Here is an 18,823-nt window from a genome sequence, read left to right as displayed (position 1 = left end):
CTGTGTACTGTACTAAGGCAAGCATCACTATTACCATTGCTCACACGTTCAAATCCCTAAACCCTAATCATTATAATTAAACCAGTAACTTGTCCCACATTGTTTGTGCTACAAGTCGTTCTTTCATTTGAGAAGAACTTGCTCCCCCTCCAACTGAGCCTGGTTTCTCCCTTTTCCTACCCTTTTCTTTATTTTCTCCATTTGTAACCTGATGGAGTTTGGGTTCCTTGTCACTGTTGCCTTTGGCTTGCTGAGTTGGGATTAAAAGACTCTTGATATATTTACTATTATGTTCGATTTGACTGAACTGACACCAACGGATGTGAACAAAACTTTAACTTAAAGGAGCATTGCGTAGGCTCTGAAATTTCTAACCGTTAATGACACCAGTGGCTGTTAGAGAAACTGCAGCCAGTCTCATGCTCGTTCTCGATGCGCACACTCGTAAACAATAAGAACAAAAACCACAAAAACAACAAAATAATATATTGCAAAATGGCCTGTAACTATGTCTTACCTTTGCAGTAAAAAGAAAGCCAGCTCAGGGTCTGTTTTTATACCCATCGCTGACCGGAGCTCCCTCCAAGAATCAAAAGCCGCTCCAATGTTGAATCTTGTCTTTTGCCCGACGTCGGTCACTCTCTATCTTGGCCACACTAGATGAGGCTTTTTTTTTTTTGAACTTACGAGGAGTTGCCGTGGGTGTCTGGATTGTACTGGAGGCTGGTCGCTTCTTTCCGTACGCAGAGTCCATTTGATTCACGATACTCCTAGCGATTGCCGGATTTGCTGCTGCTTACTAATGGCCGGATGTAAGCCCAAGTAGACGAGAACGCGCATGACGCGCAAATTTTGTGAATTTTCGCGCCAATTCGGACCCGACTCCACCGCACATAATTGAGCCTACAGGCTGATAGAGGCAACCGTGGTGGACATTAAGGTGTCATTCTTTCTATTACATTATGGTTGCCTCATAAATGTACAAATGAAAACTCTATCGTAAAGATTTTTTTAAGTAAAAAGCTACGCAATGCTCCTTTAAAGCTGCAGTAGGGAGTTTTGAGAAAATGTTGACTTAGCCTGAAAATTTGAACAAGCACAACTTACAGGTCAAACCCCCTTGCTCTCTGCTGCGCTACAGCCCTCCCTCCACAGCTCCTCCCCCACAGCGGAGCCTGCCGTGAACGCGCATGCTAGTAAGCAGGACCACCGATGACGGTGGATTATAAACAGTTATGGAACATTCACTAATAGGGACGAAACATCAACAATATGCTTTACATTGACTATGGCCTGCCCATACTTTGACTACAAATTTGGTCCTCAAATCATTATGTATTTTGAAATACATGTAATTTTATAACGTTGCACTCTTTCTATAAATTATAAATAGCTAGTAAGATAACGTTAAAGGATTAGTTCACTTTTAAAAAAAACTTTTGCTGATAATTTACTCACCCCCATGTCATTCAAGATATCCATGTCTTTCTTTCTTCAGTCGAAAAGAAATTAAGGTTTTTGATGAAAACATTCCAGGCTTTTTCTCCATATAATGGACTTCAATAGGACACAAACGTTTCAAGGACCAAATGACAGTTTCAGTGCAGCTTCAAAGGGCTTTAAACGATACCAGACGATGAATAAGGGTCTTATCTAGCGAAACAATCGGTCATTTCAAAAATAAATAAAAAACTTTAAGTTTTATAAGCACAAATGCTCGCCTTGCTCTGTTCTGTGATGCACGTTCGTGATCCTGTTTGAACTCGTTCATCAAAATGAACAAATCTTTTGTCGAGTCATTTCGTTCGTTGAATGAACGAAATTACTCAAAAAAAGATTTGTTCATTTGGATGAACGAGTTCGAACAGGAGAGTCACGAACGACGGTACGCGCTCGCGCTGTGCAAGAGAGGGGTGATCAACGCGTACACAAGCGTGATTGACACTGCTAAGACATTCCTCCTGGCTCTGATTGGTTGTTTCTGACCGGGAGCGGTGTATTTCTGCAAATGGCAATAGGACCACAGGGAGGAGCCAGAGGAGCTTGATTTTTTCACAGATTATCTGTCTCATATTCTACTGTCAGGACATAATGACAGTTTTAACAAATATTTGTTTACAAAAGTTACCTACTGAAGCTTTAATTGAACTGAACTGAATTAATACTAAACTTACTTGATCTGAATAATTATACTTTTTGTCTTTTACAACAGAATTAGAATTTGGCTCATATTTAATGAAGTTTTCATCATTGATTCTGTTATTTATTACTGTTAAACTGTTTTGAAACATTCTGTATTGTATAAAGCGCTGTATAAAGTGACTAGACGAGAGCAGTTTCTGTTGGACAATAAAACAGGTGAAAAATCAAATAGATTTACATTAAAAGACGGATTACATTAATATCAACAGACACTTGAAGGTGACTTGAAGGCTCTTTTGACGGATTACATTAATATCAACAGAGACTTGAAGGTGACTTGAAGGCTCTTTTGACCAGAGAGCATCCATCTAGCAACCATGAAGAATGCCCTAGCAATTGCATAGCATGACTCTATGGTGGCGAGTTTTGCGTGTAAAATCACCAGTAATTTTCCTAAAAACAATGTGGAAGATTACAAAAAAACAAGGCATTACGCTTATGTCAAATTTGGAAAGGATGCTTTCAGTTTTATTCATCCTTGTTATTTTATTCTCTTTTTTATGCAGAAAAGTTTGAATTGAAAGCGAGGGAAAGTGTAGTGATCTCTGTTGAGATCTGCAGTGGCTTTCTCAGACTCATCAGTGCGGTGAGTATTCACAGGACGCTTTTCTTCTCTCCGCAACAAGGTACAGCACAAGTGAACAACTACAGTAATTGCTTTTGTATGTGTGTGTGTTTGTCTTGCCTCAGGCTGAATGTATCACATAGCAGACCAGTATTCTGGACGTAACTCGTGGGACTCCTTCCCCTCTTCTGGGCCGAATCGAGCACCATGGGCCCCAGGCAGCAACCGGCACTGGGCTCCTCCATCCAGGTCTTCTATCCTCCACATACATTTAAAAGCATAACATCTGTTAACTGAGCACTGTTTTATTATGTAAATCATACATTTTCTTTTTTACTCAATGAGTATTACAGTTTTTAAATCCTCAGTTCTTCTTTTTTCAGGTGCAGCGGAGGGAACTATCAATCCCCATCCCAAAACTACACAGCAGGAAGAAACTACCCAAACAAACCTTATAACAACAGGTCAATCTTTTTTTCTGCTATAATAATACTGACTTGTAAGCTGAATCCCAATTTGCATAGTAGGTATGTTTAGCACTGATAATAATCACGGTCAATGCTCTTCTGAAACTGCACCGCTCTTGTTTAAAGTATTTTTGCACACACATAGTTCAATGAATTCATGTATTATTACTTTTTATATATATATATACATATATAAATTATTTTATGTTATATTTTACAATACAGTTATAATAAAACTATTATTTCAAAGTTTTAATTTAATATTTGTAATATAAATATTTTGGATATTCAAAATGCCGTGATTTGACGCACTAATTTTATATTCTAAATAGTACAGATAATATGCAAATTTTCTATTTGAACACTGCTTTGTGACATTCATGGTTCATATTCCTCTTCATTCATGGACAGACCTCCAGGTTTTAGCAGGGACAGACCCAGAGACAGAGGGATCGGAAAGGAGCAGAGGGTCCCGAGGGGCTGCGGACCAACACAGAACCAGCACCATAACCCAGAACGTTCCACCCTAAATTACAACTCAGGGTGTGGAGGACACCTCTCTAGCAGCAACAATCACGGCAGCCAGCCACACAGGGTGAGGGACTTTCATTTAAATATGTAAAGTTTCAGTGCTGTCAGAGATGAGCAAAACACAAAAGAACTTAATTTCCTGTTCGACCTGATGATATGTCCTGTCTTAGTATGGGGGTCCGCACCAGCAGCAGCGTTCCACTGGGCGCCCCCCACAGACCCAGGGAGAGAAGTGGACACAGTCAACTCAGTCCAGGACTTTCCATGGGCCCTCTCTCAAACGTCCAGCACCTCCTCACAATATCTCACCAACCCTCCGTGACCCATCCCCTTCACGAGAGGACTGTCCCAGCAAGAGGAGTAGAAGCATTAGCTCGCACCAGGTCATTAATGTTCTTTTTAATGTTCATAGACAACTATTATTTAAATTTACAATTTTTAATCTCTTAATAAAAAAACTATTGGTCAAAACACTTTAAAGGGGCAGTGGTCTTTAAGCATCATCTGCTTGTCGGAATGAGAACATCCTTAAGATGTAATGCTTCATTCATGATAAATTCTGCAGAATTTCCACCCGAGAGATAAATATTTCATCAACCGCCCACCTCCACCACATCCACCTCGGCCCTGGAGCCCAGCATACAAAAGCTCAATGCCCTGGAGCCTGTCTGAGAAGAGGTCTTCCCCCTCTCGCTTACAGGTAGACCAGTGGTCTCAGCTGTGTTTTTTGTGTAGTTGATTTTCTGTATATACCTGGAAGACAGCAGCTGTTTTAGGAAGGTTTATAACACTATACACACACATGGGAATTAAGAGTGTCAATTTAACTCATTAACAGCCCTAATCACAGACTCATTACTATAAATATATAATATATACTTTGTTCTGAACATGATCGTCCTTCTTTCTTTTATTTGAAAGGAGTCCAGTCATTCAGTCATGAGAGATCACATCTACAGACCATATTCTTTTCCATCACCACCCAACATTGCCCTAAGCCAGGGGACCCACAGCAAGAAACCCACCAAACAGGGGCCACCCCATCATCTGGTCCAAGATCATCCAAGCCCCCATCCCCGTGGGGCCAAAGGGGGCTGGGATTGCCCATCACCAGCAAACCTCACCAGTGTGCCTTACAATCAGCAGCACCAGCTCCCTCCACCACAGAGGCACACTGGCCCCTCCAGCATCCCAGTCACCTCAGTACCTCAGCCCAGATTTAACACAGCAGAGCCTGGCTGGAAAACACAGAGCCGCTCGGGAAAACACGGCAACAGCGTGAGTAAACGAAGGAAGAATTTTCATTTCTTTGACAACTATTCCTTTCAATGTTGTGGCCCGTTTTCAAAGAACTAGTCTCAGCCTCAGACAACACACCCACAGACTGTCTAAGTGGGCGTTCTTGGCCTGAAAGATTTTCTATCAATAGTCAAAAGTCTAGCGGTGTAAGTCAACCAAGTCCATACAAATTAACAGTAAAAGCAGAGAAGATTACATTTCAAAAAGCAAATCATGTAAATTAAGATGCTCTTACATATAATTTTAGACTTGTACATGTTTGGGCATTTGTTTCTCTACAGGAGATGGGGCGTACCACCTCTAGCCTGGAATCCCAAAAGTCTGAGGGTGGGGACAGAAAACGTCCAAGTGCATCCAAACACATAAGCCGCCAACGGAGTCCCATTCAGCCTTACTGCAGTGCTGAGGGTAGAGTCAGAGATTGCACAGAATGGAGGAACCCAGAGACTGGGTTAAGGAAACATGATCAGAGAGACTCAGATTCTCCTTCTGAGCCCACCACTCAAACCTCAGACAGAGGTCTGAGGGCACAGAGATCAGAAATGAAGAAGAGCAGACACTCTAAACACCAGACTGAATTCAAATCCACCCACAAGAGCTCACTCAGCAAGCTGGACACTGAACTCTTGAAACACATTCAGGCCAAGAGGAGGCACAAGGAGCGTTTAAAGAGGAAGGAGAGAAAGGAAGAAGGAGAGCTGTTAGACACAAAGGAAAGGATAGAGAAAAAACTGGAGGACAGGAAAAAGAAAAAGATGAGGGAAGGAAGAAAAGGGCATGATAAGAAAAACATACATCAAAATGGGAGGAAGTTGGGACAGATGAAAAGAAGAGCAAAAGAGGAGAAAAAACAAGGAATGCATAAAGACAGGAAGAGTGAGATGCGCACTTCGAAATCAGCATCTCCCAATTTAGGAACATTGTACCCCATTGATTCTGGACCTCTCCTGGATGACCTACTGTCTGAGCCACTTCATCTCAGTCACAGAGAGGAAGAGTTCTCTCAACATACCTCAGGGTTTATCATACCCCGTAAATCTCGTGTCAATAATAACCATTGTTCTCCATCCCAGTCAACCCACAAAGCCAATAGTAAAGCCTTAGAGGTTGACAACCAATCAGACTCTTCTGAGCCTGACCATGTAGACACTAGCGATGATGACCGTATAGAGACCCAAGATGTTGGTGGGTCCAAACCTACTCTTTCTGATAAGCAGAAGGTTTGCAAAGAAGAACCCATTAGAAACAAGGAGAGTGTCCCAGCGTTGCATAGTGCCCCAGACCTTCTCCCGGCTCACTGCACCTATAGTGAGGAGCTCCTTAGGTTGGACCCACCAACAAGCCCACCTGTTCTGAGCTGGCAGGGCTCTCCAGTGTCAGACTTTAGTGATGATGAAGAAGGGAAAGAGGAAGATATGATTGGAGTTCTGAGAAGGCCAGTGCTACAACCTAGTCCAACACACTCATCTCCACTTAGAGATTCAGTGGAGATCAGCACTGGAGTTGACTATTGCCACAGCGATTTGGCCAAGTTGTATGGCATTTCTGAGTCCTCTAAATCCATGGACACTGAGGAAGAGGATGAGGAAAAGAGAGAAGGAGAGCAGAAAGATAGTAGTCCTAATGCATCAAGCAGCTCGGAGCCCAACAAACCGCACTTACACCAAATGGACACATTCAAATCAACAACTTCAGCAATGGGCAGCCATAGATACACTTACAGGGGTGGACCATTTGGTCGGCCTCCCCCAGGTTCTTTAGTTGGGGTGAAATACTCATCATCTCTTTCCTTGGGTCCCGAGATCCACCCTCCAGACCAGCATAGTCCACCTGCCACATCTCCAACAACAGATATCCCAGATCAGGTCACACCACCACAGATCCAGTCCACAGAGAAGGGTAAAGAGAGTCAAACAGAGGAAGAAAGAGTGGAAAATGAAGCAAAAGAGGAAGAAATTGCAGGAGAAAAAGAGGAAACTAAGGTGCAGAAGATGTATGAACAAACAAAGACCAAAGTAGCTGAATCAGATAAAGATCCAACCTGCACATCCCTGGAGGAGAAGGAACTTCTGATGTCTCATGCCACCCTGCAGGCAAAACTAGTTCACAGCTGTGAGCTACTACTCACTCAGAACTCGAGGCCCGTGTCAAAGGCCATGAAAGACAGTGGTCCTATCTCTACTGAGAGTGGAAATGAACGAGACCGGGTCAGACACAAAGGTCAAATGAGGTCTAAAAGAAAAGTTAAGAGCATGAAAGGAGAAAATCGTCAAAAGAGTGAGGGAGGAGAGAATAAAAAGGAAACGGTGAAGAAAGGGATAGAGATAAAGGATTCCTCCTCTAAAGGTTCATATGAGCAACTGATGGAAATCAGGACCAAACAGGTTGTCCCAGAAAACCAACAAATTGACATGAAAGATGGAGAATCAGAACTCAAAGAAGTCAAGAGAGAAAAAGAGACAGATGTTAAAAAAGGGACTATGAAAAAAGACACAGTAAAGGTTAATACATCATCCACAGCATCATCTACATCTGCCAGAACCTCTGTTACTGTGACTCTCTCTGACAGACCTCCAATTCTAGACCGGATCAATCTCCTAAATCTGCAGGAGTTATCTAAAATTCCCTTGAAAGAACTGACGATCCGTTTGGTCAAGGTTGAGAGCGGAAGTCGCCAGACTTTTATCGCCTCAGAGATCGAGCAGAAGAGCATGCCACTCAGTGCCATCAACATCAGTAATAACGCAGCTGAGGTCATTCGAGCCTGCAAGTGAGTTCACGTTTGTCCTTCAGACCACAAATGATTCGTATTGACTTAATATTATTAGTGGTGCTCGCTAAGGCTAAATGGCTATAAGGCTAAAAGTCTAAATGCCTTTAACTGACTGATTGAAGGGACCTTAACCATGTCTAAGAACCAGAACATAATTGGCTGTTTTGATTTGGGCCAGTAATCAACCACCTAGCAAAAACTCAAAATTCTTAAGCAAAGCATACCAATGTGCTAAAAGCCACTCAGAACACCTTAGCAGTCACACATTGCTACCTTAGCAACATGCACAACATACTACCACCATAACAGCTTATTTACAAAACTATTCTAATCATTATTATTATGACTTTGATGGGGAATATGAATCATGTCTCTTACTTTAGTTTTTCTCTGTTCTTTCTTACTTCTTCCTGAATTTACACATACACCTACTCTCTCTATTTCTGTGACAGATGGGCAAATATCAACAATAAGTTTCGGGAGTCGTACCTGCTCCCAGCGTTTTCAGTGAAGCCTGTCCTGTCCAGCGAGACTCCTATTCCCAGAGAGAAACTGAACCCTCCAACACCAAGCATTTATGTGAGTTCAGGCCTATCAGTTTTATTGATGTAATTTGTTGATAATATTCTCTGTCAGACATTAGTTTATATGGATATGTTAGAGGTCTACATGAGGAAAAAAGGTGAGATTGTTGTTGTAACAAAAAACAATAACTATTTAGGGTGTCTGTTTGATTGTCACAGTGTGCTATTCTTACTTTGTGTGTATGTTTTTTGTATTTTTAGCTGGAGAGTAAAAGGGATGCTTTCTCTCCTGTGCTGCTGCAGTTCTGCACAGACCCTAAAAATGCTGTCACTGTCATCAGAGGACTGGCTGGATCCCTCCGTCTCAGTGAGAAAACACAATCTCTCAAACACACACACTCGTTTACAGACAAAAGACAGAAGAAAACAAGAAGAACTTTAAGAGACAGCAACTTACCAGTAAAGACACTGTCACAGCAACAACAATAAAGTCCTGGAAACTTCAATTAATAAACTAATTAATTAAAAAAGTACAAAAAGTTAATGTTTTTAAAAAAAATTATATGTAATAATTTTACAAATTTTGAAAGGCTTTTATAATCACCAAGCCAAATTAATTTTTTGGTGCTTAAGAAACATTTTTTATTGTCAGTGTTGAAAACAGGTTTTTTTGTGGAAACGGATCATAATGATTATTTTTGAACAGTAGTTGATGAACACTCATCAATCATTGGATATTGTGTAATTTTTATCAGGACCTAATTGTTGTATTGGAATAATCTAGAGATATTTTATCATATTGGAAATCATAATATTATATAGAATATGAAAGGTCTAGTGTTTGTTTATTGTTAACATGTTATAACAAAAATACATATCCAATTCATGATAAAATTCTAATAGGAATCTTTTCTGACCATGACTTTCTCGTCTTTCTGGTAGACCTGGGTCTGTTCTCCACTAAATCCCTGGTGGAGGCCAACTCCGAGCATGCAGTGGAGGTGAGGACTCAGGTGCAGCAGCCGGCAGACGAGAACTGGAACCATTCAGGATCCGCTCAGACCTGGCCCTGTGAAAGTAGCAGATCTCACACAACCATTGCTAAATATGCACAGTACCAAGCATCCAGTTTCCAGGAGAGCTTACAGGTAGGCACAGTTACTAAGACCGCCTCAGCGATATCAGAAAACAGCGCTATCTCACACTTAACTGGAGTCAAATCTCCCAAGTGTGAGAAAGTCTAGACGGGAAAACACCGTGATGACGGCAAAACGGTGTGCCTCACCCCGAAAAGTCATATTCTTTGAAATGACTAATGATTACGTGTAGTGTCCCTTCTCCTCCCCTTAGAGGAAGGGTATTGCAGTTTGATGAAGCTGAATGTCCAGGCAATCGCCTGGAGGTGTTAGGTACCCACAGCCACAATCGCTAAAATGACACAGGCACACACCCCCCACTCAAAACAAACAAATGTAAGATGAAAGTAACATTATTTTTTTATTTTCAGGAAGAGAAAGACAGTGAAGATGAGGATGAGGAAGACAAATTGGAGAATAAAAATGTGACAAAATCCAACTTACAAGTCAACATTGGGTCATCTATCACCACAGCCAGGTAAAAGGTTAAACTATCACTCAGCAATGCATAGATTGCTATTACTAGGCCCAGATGGAATTGTATTTATTTATTTTTATGATCCACTGTCTCTTAAAATGTTTTTTTTTTAATAGCTCAGAGCAGAAGGCCGTTGGAAAAATCATCAAATTTGGGACCAACATTGACTTATCTGACCCAAAACGGTGAGAGAAGTTCACTTTGATATTACTGGTACATTAGCTGACAATCGTCCATTAAATAATGTTGAACGGATAGTCTATTCAGTATTTTTCTTTTTATGAGTGGCATTATTACTTGCATTGGTGTGAGTAAAGGATTGTGGGTACTTGTCTTCAGGTGGAAGCCGCAGCTGCAGGAGCTGTTGAAGTTGCCTGCCTTCATGCGAGTGTCGTCCAGTACCAACATGCTGAGTCATGTTGGCCACACTATACTGGGTATGAACACAGTCCAGCTTTATATGAAGGTCCCTGGCAGCCGCACACCAGGTCAGTGTACGCACACATGATGTGTTCATGAGACTTCTTTAACCCTCCCTTAACTTGTTTAGAAATGGGACATTATTAAAGGGATAGTACACCCAAAAAGAACGTCGGTAACCAAACGGTTTCCTATTGACTTCCATTGTATTTTTTTCCCCATACTATGCAAGTCAATGGGGACCATCAACTGTTTGGCTATCCATATTCTTCAAAATATCTACTTTTATGTTCAGCAGAAGAAAGAAATTCTTACAGGTTTGGAAAAACTTGGTGAGTAAATGATGACAGAATTTTTGAGTGACCTATCCCTTCAAAATGTGATTATCAGGTTGTCTTCCTTGTGAAGTTGTTTCGTCAAGTTTTACTGTTTTTCAGAAGTTTGGTCTCATTGAGAATAAAAAAACCTTCTCACAATCTCCCAAATATTTTAATTATTTTTTTTAAATAGACTTCATGTTCATGAGTGCAGTGATTTTTCATTATTATGCAAAATATGACTTGCAATATTTTGTGAAATGTGACCTGGACTAGTATAGTACAGTATGAAATAAAACAGCGCAACCCTTTTAAAAAAATGAAATTCTTATTTCTCTCTATAGGACATCAGGAAAATAATAACTTCTCTTCAGTGAACATCAATATTGGCCCTGGAGACTGTGAGTGGTTTGCTGTTCATGAACACTACTGGAAAGCCATCAGTGACTTCTGTGAAAAGTAAGTTTTGGATCACACACACACATTATTTCAGATATTTTATGGCTTGGTATGACATTTTAGATGACAGATATATTGAAATATAATGTGTCTCTTCTGTGTGTTAGGCATGGCGTGGACTATCTAACAGGCTCATGGTGGCCGGTTCTGGAGGACCTGTACCGTTCAAACATCCCAGTGTACCGCTTCATTCAGAGACCAGGTGACCTTGTGTGGATCAACGCTGGCACTGTGCATTGGGTCCAGGCCGTGGGGTGGTGCAACAACATCGCCTGGAACGTGGGCCCTTTAAACGGTGAGTCAGTAGGAGGCGCCAAAGACATTTGTTAAGCATTTACTGTAAATATATTTGACACATACTTCATATCAGGACGTTTTCATTATATGCCCTTTGTCTTCCCAGCCTATCAATACCAGCTGGCTCTTGAGCGCTTTGAGTGGAACGAGATTAAGAAAGTCAAATCGATCGTCCCGATGATTCACGTGTCCTGGAACGTGGCCCGCACAATCAAGGTCACAGACCCAAACACATTCAAGATGATCAAGTGAGTGTGGTGTTGAAATTTGTATATCAGTGAGACCTACTTTAAATGATTTTATAGTTCCACCTCCTTCTTGTCTTCTCTTTTAGACATTGTCTCCTCCAGTCCATCAAACACATGCAGATTTTGAGGGACCAGCTGGTGTCTGCAGGGAAGAAGATCTCCTATCAGAGCAGAGTGAAGGATGAGCCAGCGTATTACTGCAACGAGTGTGATGTGAGGACCACAAGGAATATGACGGCAAATAATGTCCTGTCATGACACATTGCATTTTCTTAATGTGTCTGTATGCATGTGTGCACAGGTGGAGGTGTTTAACCTGCTGTTTGTGACCAGTGAGAACACCAGTAGGAAGACGTATATGGTTCACTGTGAGGACTGTGCCCGGGAGAGGAGCCCCAGTCTGACCGGGGTTGTGGTGCTGGAGCAGTACCGCGTCGATGAGCTGATGAACGCATATGATAACTTCACCCTGGTAAGAAAAATAATACACATGTGATTTATAATAATATATTATTAAAAAAAAGGCTTTTTCATAATGAACAATAGAATTTCTAATATTTGTGTGAAATAATAAAAAAAAAATATATATATATATATATATATATATATATATATATATATATATATATATATATATATACCGATAGAGAGGGAGAAAATTATAAAGAATTCTAAAATGTGACTTGGACTTGTTTAAAATAAAGTATATAATGATACTTTTTTTCTTTTCTTTTTTTTAATAGGCTTCATTTTCATTATGCTAATTAGAATTTATAATTATTTATAATATTTTGTAACATGACCTGGACATTTTAAATAAAGTATTAACATATAATGATATTTTTATATTATTTTAAATGATTTATTTATTTTTTAAAAAAGGCTTCATTTTCAGTACTCAAAATGATATTTACAATGTTTTTTTTTTAAATGGACATAGATCCATAAGGATAAAAAAATCCTTATATATTATTTTATTTAAAAATAGGCATCATTTTCATAATGAAAAATCTAATTTATAATTTTTAGGTGTCACCTGGTCCAAATGTGACCTGGACATGCTTAAACAAAAAATGATGAAAAGAAAAATGTTTTTCAAAGGCTTTATTTTCATTATGCAACATAGAATTTATAATGTTTGTGAAATGTGAACCTGACTTGTTTAAATAAAATAATCCATCAACGACTGCTCTATAGATATCAGCATTGTCACTGACCACTATACCATGTACATTTTACAACTGTATATTAAAATTATTTTCACAAACATTTCTAACCCACGAGTTTTCTCTTCCCAGGCACCAGTTCCGTGCTGTAGGTGAACTTGATGTCTGAAACTAAACAGCCATAACCAAATCTCCCACCTTCCTGCCCCAAATCAGCGGCACAAACCTTTCAATATTTTCTTTTTTTTTTTATTATTATTTTTCTTTTACCAAAACCACTACTGCAGACTTACAGAGCAGCCAATCAAATTGCTGTTTACTTCACATTGTTTACAATACTATCAGCAGATGTCTCTCCACCTCAGTCGTCTTCCCCTCAGCCAGCTACTGACGGGACATCTGATAGTTCTCATGTTCCTGATTATAAAATGACCAGGGTGGTGCTACATCATTGGACTCTAACAATAACGTGTAACTTGGCTATCAGGTCACCCATCCAAAATGGATAACTGCTGTGATTCCTTTTATAAAAAAAAAAAATTGTCAACTTGCCGAACATGTGCATTAATTCAGGTACTGATGTAGTTTAATTTTTTTATGCAAATGAAAGACGATTTCACCAGTCCAGTTATTCTATGTCTGGTTTATCTGAGTGGTGCTTTGATACAACATATATAACAGCATGGGATTCATTTCTTTTGGAGCTGATGAACATTGCAGTGGCATTACATTTAATATTTCATTTACATATTTCTGTTGTTTCGGTCGTGTCATATTTACTACTGACCTTTGTAAATGGTATTTGCATATTTTACTGGGTGCTATTTTTTTTTAAGTTGTCAAAGGTTTTCAGAAAGAAAAAAACAACTTTTTTAACAGTCTAGATTAACACCATTTGGGCCTTTTAATATGCATTTAGACTAAAGGTGATTTCATGGTATTTGATTAAGTAAATAATGACATTTTCTTAAAGCATTAAAATAACAGTTTTTCCAACAAAAAAATACGGGTTTAATCTAAAACGTATTTGATTGCATTTGTCTGGAAAACCTTATGTGTGTTAAGTGAATCTTTTCTTGTACTCGAACTCAAAAAAAAAAAAATTCATTCCTGCAAACTTGTGGCTTTTGATGCATTTCTCAATCCGATTGATTATATCCTTTTATTTGATTTTTCTGAATTAGAATTTTTGAATCATAATTGAATTACTCTGTTTTTTATTTATTTACTTGACTTTTCCTTTTGTATTTATTGATTGTTTGTGATGCTTCATGCGTATTTTTTAGATCTTTCTGTTGTGCTGATGTGGTGAGGCTTACGGGGGAACGTCTGATTCAAAATGGTGCTGATCCCCCTTCCCCTCCCGGGTCTCTCTGTCTGTATAAATGATCTGTAGGTTTGAAAACATGAATTTAATCTCACAAATTGGTGCTTAGAACAGAGTCAGTACACTTTTATGAACTGAATGTCTTTGTACTGTATATTTAACACATTAAGTATGTTTGCTTTACATGAGGTACAGGATATTGTGACACGTGTATAATTCCAGTCATCCTAGCTGTTATATGATTATAATGAGCTTTCTGATTCGTATCATTGAGGAATTTCAGATTGTTGAGAGTTTTCAGATTTGCGTTCCATCGATACCTCTCAGAGTTTGTTTTCAGGTTCATTGCGATTTCTGTTTGTTTTACTGTATAAAAAAGAAAAGAAAAGAAAAACATTAAGGATCTGAGCCAGACTTGTCTAAAACATATTGTGATTTTTGTGTGTTATACCTGATATAATAACTATAAAAAAAAATAAACATTCTGATAAATTCCCGTCTGTTTACGTGTGGGTTATTTCTGGATTGTGTGTGGAAGTGTATTAGAGGAAGGTTACAGATTCACAGTCTCCTGTCTGTCTGCGGAGTGGAAGTGGAGGCCTGCAGAGGTCATGGGACAGGAGTAATGTTTCTGCGACACCTCATCGCTCTCTGCGGACTTTACTGCGGAAATCCTGGCTCCAAGGACAGGAAGACAGGTTTTCCTCTTTTATGACTCGCAGGATATATCTCGTTTTCCATCGTCTCTCCACACTTAACTTGTATATTTCACAAGCACCCCTTTTATCTCTCTCTCCTGATAATCCACTGCTGTGAATAAACAAAGAAACAACTGTAAATAGTTTATTTACTTACAGATAAAGTCATCATCCTGTTTTCACCCCTATGAACTCAATATCTTATCCAGTTCACTCTATCACAGCTGGTGGGTCGTGACCTGAAAATATTTTGCTGGTCTGTTCTGATAAAGTCAAACAGCTGGGAACAAAACAATACTGAATGCGAATAATAATACTAACAATGTAATAGTTTAATATTTATTTTATTCTTCTGCTAAACTGAATGCTTGTTTACTAACAACATAATGACATTTAAATAATTAATGAATAGCCTACATCATCAATCCTTCCAAAACTTTTTTTTTGTCTTACCCTGATTCACTATGGTAAATCTTCATATTTTAGACCTATTAGAGAATGTTTTTCACGGGAAATTGCGTACATACATGTCTCGTCATATCAGTAAATAGAGAAGAGTTGCTCCGGCATAGTTTTTTCTTTCACTGTAGACCTATGCGAGCGAGAAGCTTGACACGCAGCCTACGCTGACGGACAGATTTACTAAAGATGGTGAACTAGCATGAGAGCGCAATAACAAAAAAGTGCGATGGGAGTCGAAAGTTTAGCACACAATCTACTGACGACACGAAATTAGAGAACTCAGATCATTTCCATAATGACCAACTTAATCTACCAAGGGCAGCGCAAATTAACATCTGGTCAGAGATCTGGTTTAAGACATGCTTTTTGGGTGGTAAGTAATGGCGCAAATACCAGTAAATTGACTAGTGCAAACCTTAGTAAATCACCTTGCATGATGCATAAAGTAGCCTACTCTCCTCCTATAAATTTTGAGTCTGAAAGGGAAACTGCTACAAATGCCTATGCAATACGATCAGCCGAGAGTGCTGGAAAAAAGAGAAGGAAACACAGCTTATAATAAAACGAGAATCAACATGGCTTGGCTTTTCGGAGATAGAACTGAGGATTTTGAAATGGTGTAAAAGTGATGCGGAGATGGCAGTGAGTACGATTTTTTTATTGAACAGATTGTTAAGTAGCTCTCTAACAGAGTTGTAAAGTATTATTGTGAAGGGCCATTTCATTATGGTTGTTGTAGCACTGTGCTGGAGTTTATTTTCAAGGAAGAATCACCAAGAATTACGACTTGCTTTACGGCACGACGTCACATACATCAACAACATATGAAGCACCCTCTATGCAGCACTGGAAGCAACAGCGATGCTGACCTGGCGTTCTTGGGGTATCAGGCCGTGAGTGCAGAGACGCTCTGTTTGAGTGGTATTTACGACAGTAACGTTAAAGGCGGAGTAGGTAAGTCTGAGAAACTAGCAGAAAACTGCTGGATTTTGAAAGTATCCAAGAGAGAAACTCCCATCCCCTTCCTTCTGAGCATTCATTCCAAAGCCACGCCCCCAAAACACTTGAACGTGCAATGCCAAGCTGCTCAGCTGGAGGACACGTTTACCAGTGCGGAGCGGAGACGAGCGCAGTGCGATTGAGTGACATCATGTCAGAATCACAGGTAATAAAATACCTTTTTGACTGCTCTTTCTCTGCCATAATTGTGAGACTTCGTGGCTTGCGGTCGGTACGCGCCCCCCTCTTCCGAAATGAGCGAGTCAACCGAGTGCACGCATGTGGGCAGCTCCTGTTGCAGAAGGGCTGGTAGCCATAGCAACGAGGGAGAGTGACATTCGCCCAGTCAATCAGAGCACTCGGTCCGAATGGAATAATGAGCTGTGTTTATTGCAGCCCTGAGAGGACTAAAGACACTCTATTTTTATAAACTCCTTTTCAGAGTACTTACATTTTAGATATGTATTGGTATATAAAGACAGTTTAAACAAATTTGGCAAAAAGTGTTTTAGAAACACATTGGCCCTCATTTATCATTCTTGCGTAGAAACGGGCGTATATGTTGGCGTAAGATTATGCTTACACTCCTCTCACCGCCTGATTTATGAAGCTGTGCGTACCTTTGAAATCCAGGTGTACACAATACCTGCCCTTGATAAATGCCGCGGCTGAAAACGATCGTCATTAGAATAGCACGCCCTTATATATTCAAGTCTCCGCTTCCCCCACACCCTCATTTTACGCCGTGGACACACGGAAGACGGCAAAGAGGAGACACTTCTCTGGAGATCGAGACCATCACCATCATGAAAAATTATTATTAAATCAAACAACAATATTGTTGATGATAAATTCAAAGTTAATTGTATTTTTTTTCAAAACGCTATAAATCCATCCATTTTTTGTCTAAAAAAAAACAACAACAAGAGAACATGCAACATATAATCAGGGACTCATACTATAAATGAATATAAATTAAATAAGTGCAACTGCATGAAATAAATAAAAGCCAAACAAAATAAATAGTAAAATAAATTAAATAGTAAAAATTAAATAAATATTTCCAATGTCACGTTCCAATATTTCCACCACATAAAACAAATAATTTAAAAATAACACACAAGTACAGTCCTTAAATACAACAATGTTAAAAATACATTCAAATAATTTAGTAACACATTTAGGCTAATAGTCATTTGTGCCGGACTTGAAAAAAGTAACGATAACAATATTCAGGCCTACTATTAGGCTATGTGTTGTAGCCATTAACTAAGTGCATTTAGTTTCATATTTGTTAAAAAATTATAATGTTATTTTTTCCCCATCTATGTTGATTATGAAAAGTGAACATAGGCTAAGATAGGATGCGCAATATATCGGGAGACATGCTCAGACATGATTTTGGCCACTTAATTAAGTTTCGTTTTGTAGAAAGCCTTTCTTTAAAGTGAATTTCGTTTTGTATAAATTGTATCTTAATTTTAATATTTTTTTCATCAACCAATTGCCTGGATTTAATAAATAAGAAGCAAATAGCCGACAATATAATCATGAGTCATGACATGGAGGCGCGTGTGCGGTCCCTTGCATTGCACGTGAACTGGAGCGCATCTCATCACAAATTAACCGAAACTCAGTATATGCCTCACAGACATGAGAAATATATCTATAAAGAAAGCTTGAAATGTGTTTAAACGTAACAATTATAAACGAAAAGAAATAGGCTACTCTCTCTATAGGTGCGTTCACTACGGAGATGGTGATCATCAATTTCATCTTTGCAGACACAACACTAGTTTATTAATAGAAATAAAATACAAATTTATTTTTAAAAATGCGTTTAGCCCGTTTTGGAAAAGAGCTCCTCATATCTTTTAGTTTGTCAGTGTGTTTTGTGGTGTTAGGAATTGTTTTTCTGCGCATTTCCGCACTAACTCAAAACGTGCGTACATGTACACCACCTCCTGAGCTGGCGTAGGATTTGAGCGTGCCGTACGCCAACTTCTATATTGATAAATATCAAAGTCACCGTGGTTTTGGGTGTACGCTGGAAATTTGGTCCACGCACTTTTGATAAATGAGGGCCATAGTCTACCCTTTAAATACAAGTACTCGACAGCGACTCTAGTTTGACTGTTTGACAAAAACGGAATTCCTGCATAGTGTGCCTTTACGTATTATCTTATATACTACTTACCTATATACTATCTTATTTTCTTACTTTAGTTTTATTTGATATTATATTAGTCATATATGAATTATTGTAATAACAGAATACTTCCTGACGATAACATTGAAGCATTTTCTGCAGAGCTGCATTTACAATATGTAAAAAAATTTGTTGTTTTTGTACTCAAAACAAATTTGATCGCCATTTGATTTGGGCCCTGAAGAAAAAACTCCAATATCTCACTCAAAAACAAAGCCAATCCACATGCCCTCCGCTGAAATCTCC

At 39.1% G+C, this 18,823-nt stretch overlaps 1 protein-coding gene across 6 annotated transcripts in view; it reads left to right on the top strand.

The window, feature by feature from the left end:
- Nucleotides 1-14,705, top strand: part of kdm6bb (lysine (K)-specific demethylase 6B, b) — a 29,446-nt gene extending 14,741 nt beyond the window's left edge. For all 6 annotated transcript variants that reach the window (XM_077242807.1, XM_077242809.1, XM_077242808.1 and 3 more), the window contains 20 exons: nucleotides 2,709-2,788; nucleotides 2,893-3,016; nucleotides 3,151-3,231; nucleotides 3,646-3,829; nucleotides 3,936-4,148; nucleotides 4,331-4,465; nucleotides 4,687-5,043; nucleotides 5,346-7,834; nucleotides 8,290-8,416; nucleotides 8,623-8,728; nucleotides 9,304-9,509; nucleotides 9,869-9,975; nucleotides 10,092-10,160; nucleotides 10,315-10,463; nucleotides 11,057-11,171; nucleotides 11,279-11,466; nucleotides 11,575-11,716; nucleotides 11,803-11,929; nucleotides 12,018-12,188; nucleotides 13,015-14,705. In XM_077242807.1, coding sequence (XP_077098922.1) covers nucleotides 2,898-3,016; nucleotides 3,151-3,231; nucleotides 3,646-3,829; nucleotides 3,936-4,148; nucleotides 4,331-4,465; nucleotides 4,687-5,043; nucleotides 5,346-7,834; nucleotides 8,290-8,416; nucleotides 8,623-8,728; nucleotides 9,304-9,509; nucleotides 9,869-9,975; nucleotides 10,092-10,160; nucleotides 10,315-10,463; nucleotides 11,057-11,171; nucleotides 11,279-11,466; nucleotides 11,575-11,716; nucleotides 11,803-11,929; nucleotides 12,018-12,188; nucleotides 13,015-13,038 — 5,109 coding nt within the window. In that variant the 5' untranslated portion in view covers nucleotides 2,709-2,788; nucleotides 2,893-2,897 and the 3' untranslated portion in view covers nucleotides 13,039-14,705. The remainder of the gene's footprint in view (nucleotides 1-2,708; nucleotides 2,789-2,892; nucleotides 3,017-3,150; nucleotides 3,232-3,645; nucleotides 3,830-3,935; nucleotides 4,149-4,330; nucleotides 4,466-4,686; nucleotides 5,044-5,345; nucleotides 7,835-8,289; nucleotides 8,417-8,622; nucleotides 8,729-9,303; nucleotides 9,510-9,868; nucleotides 9,976-10,091; nucleotides 10,161-10,314; nucleotides 10,464-11,056; nucleotides 11,172-11,278; nucleotides 11,467-11,574; nucleotides 11,717-11,802; nucleotides 11,930-12,017; nucleotides 12,189-13,014) is intronic.
- Nucleotides 14,706-18,823: the final 4,118 nt, after the last annotated feature.

This window comes from Siphateles boraxobius, unplaced genomic scaffold (genome assembly GCF_051911475.1).
Source record: "Siphateles boraxobius isolate OS27281-9 unplaced genomic scaffold, OSU_SipBor_1 25, whole genome shotgun sequence".
Taxonomy (NCBI): Eukaryota; Metazoa; Chordata; class Actinopteri; order Cypriniformes; family Leuciscidae; genus Siphateles; species Siphateles boraxobius.
This window is presented reverse-complemented; position numbering and strand designations above follow the sequence as displayed.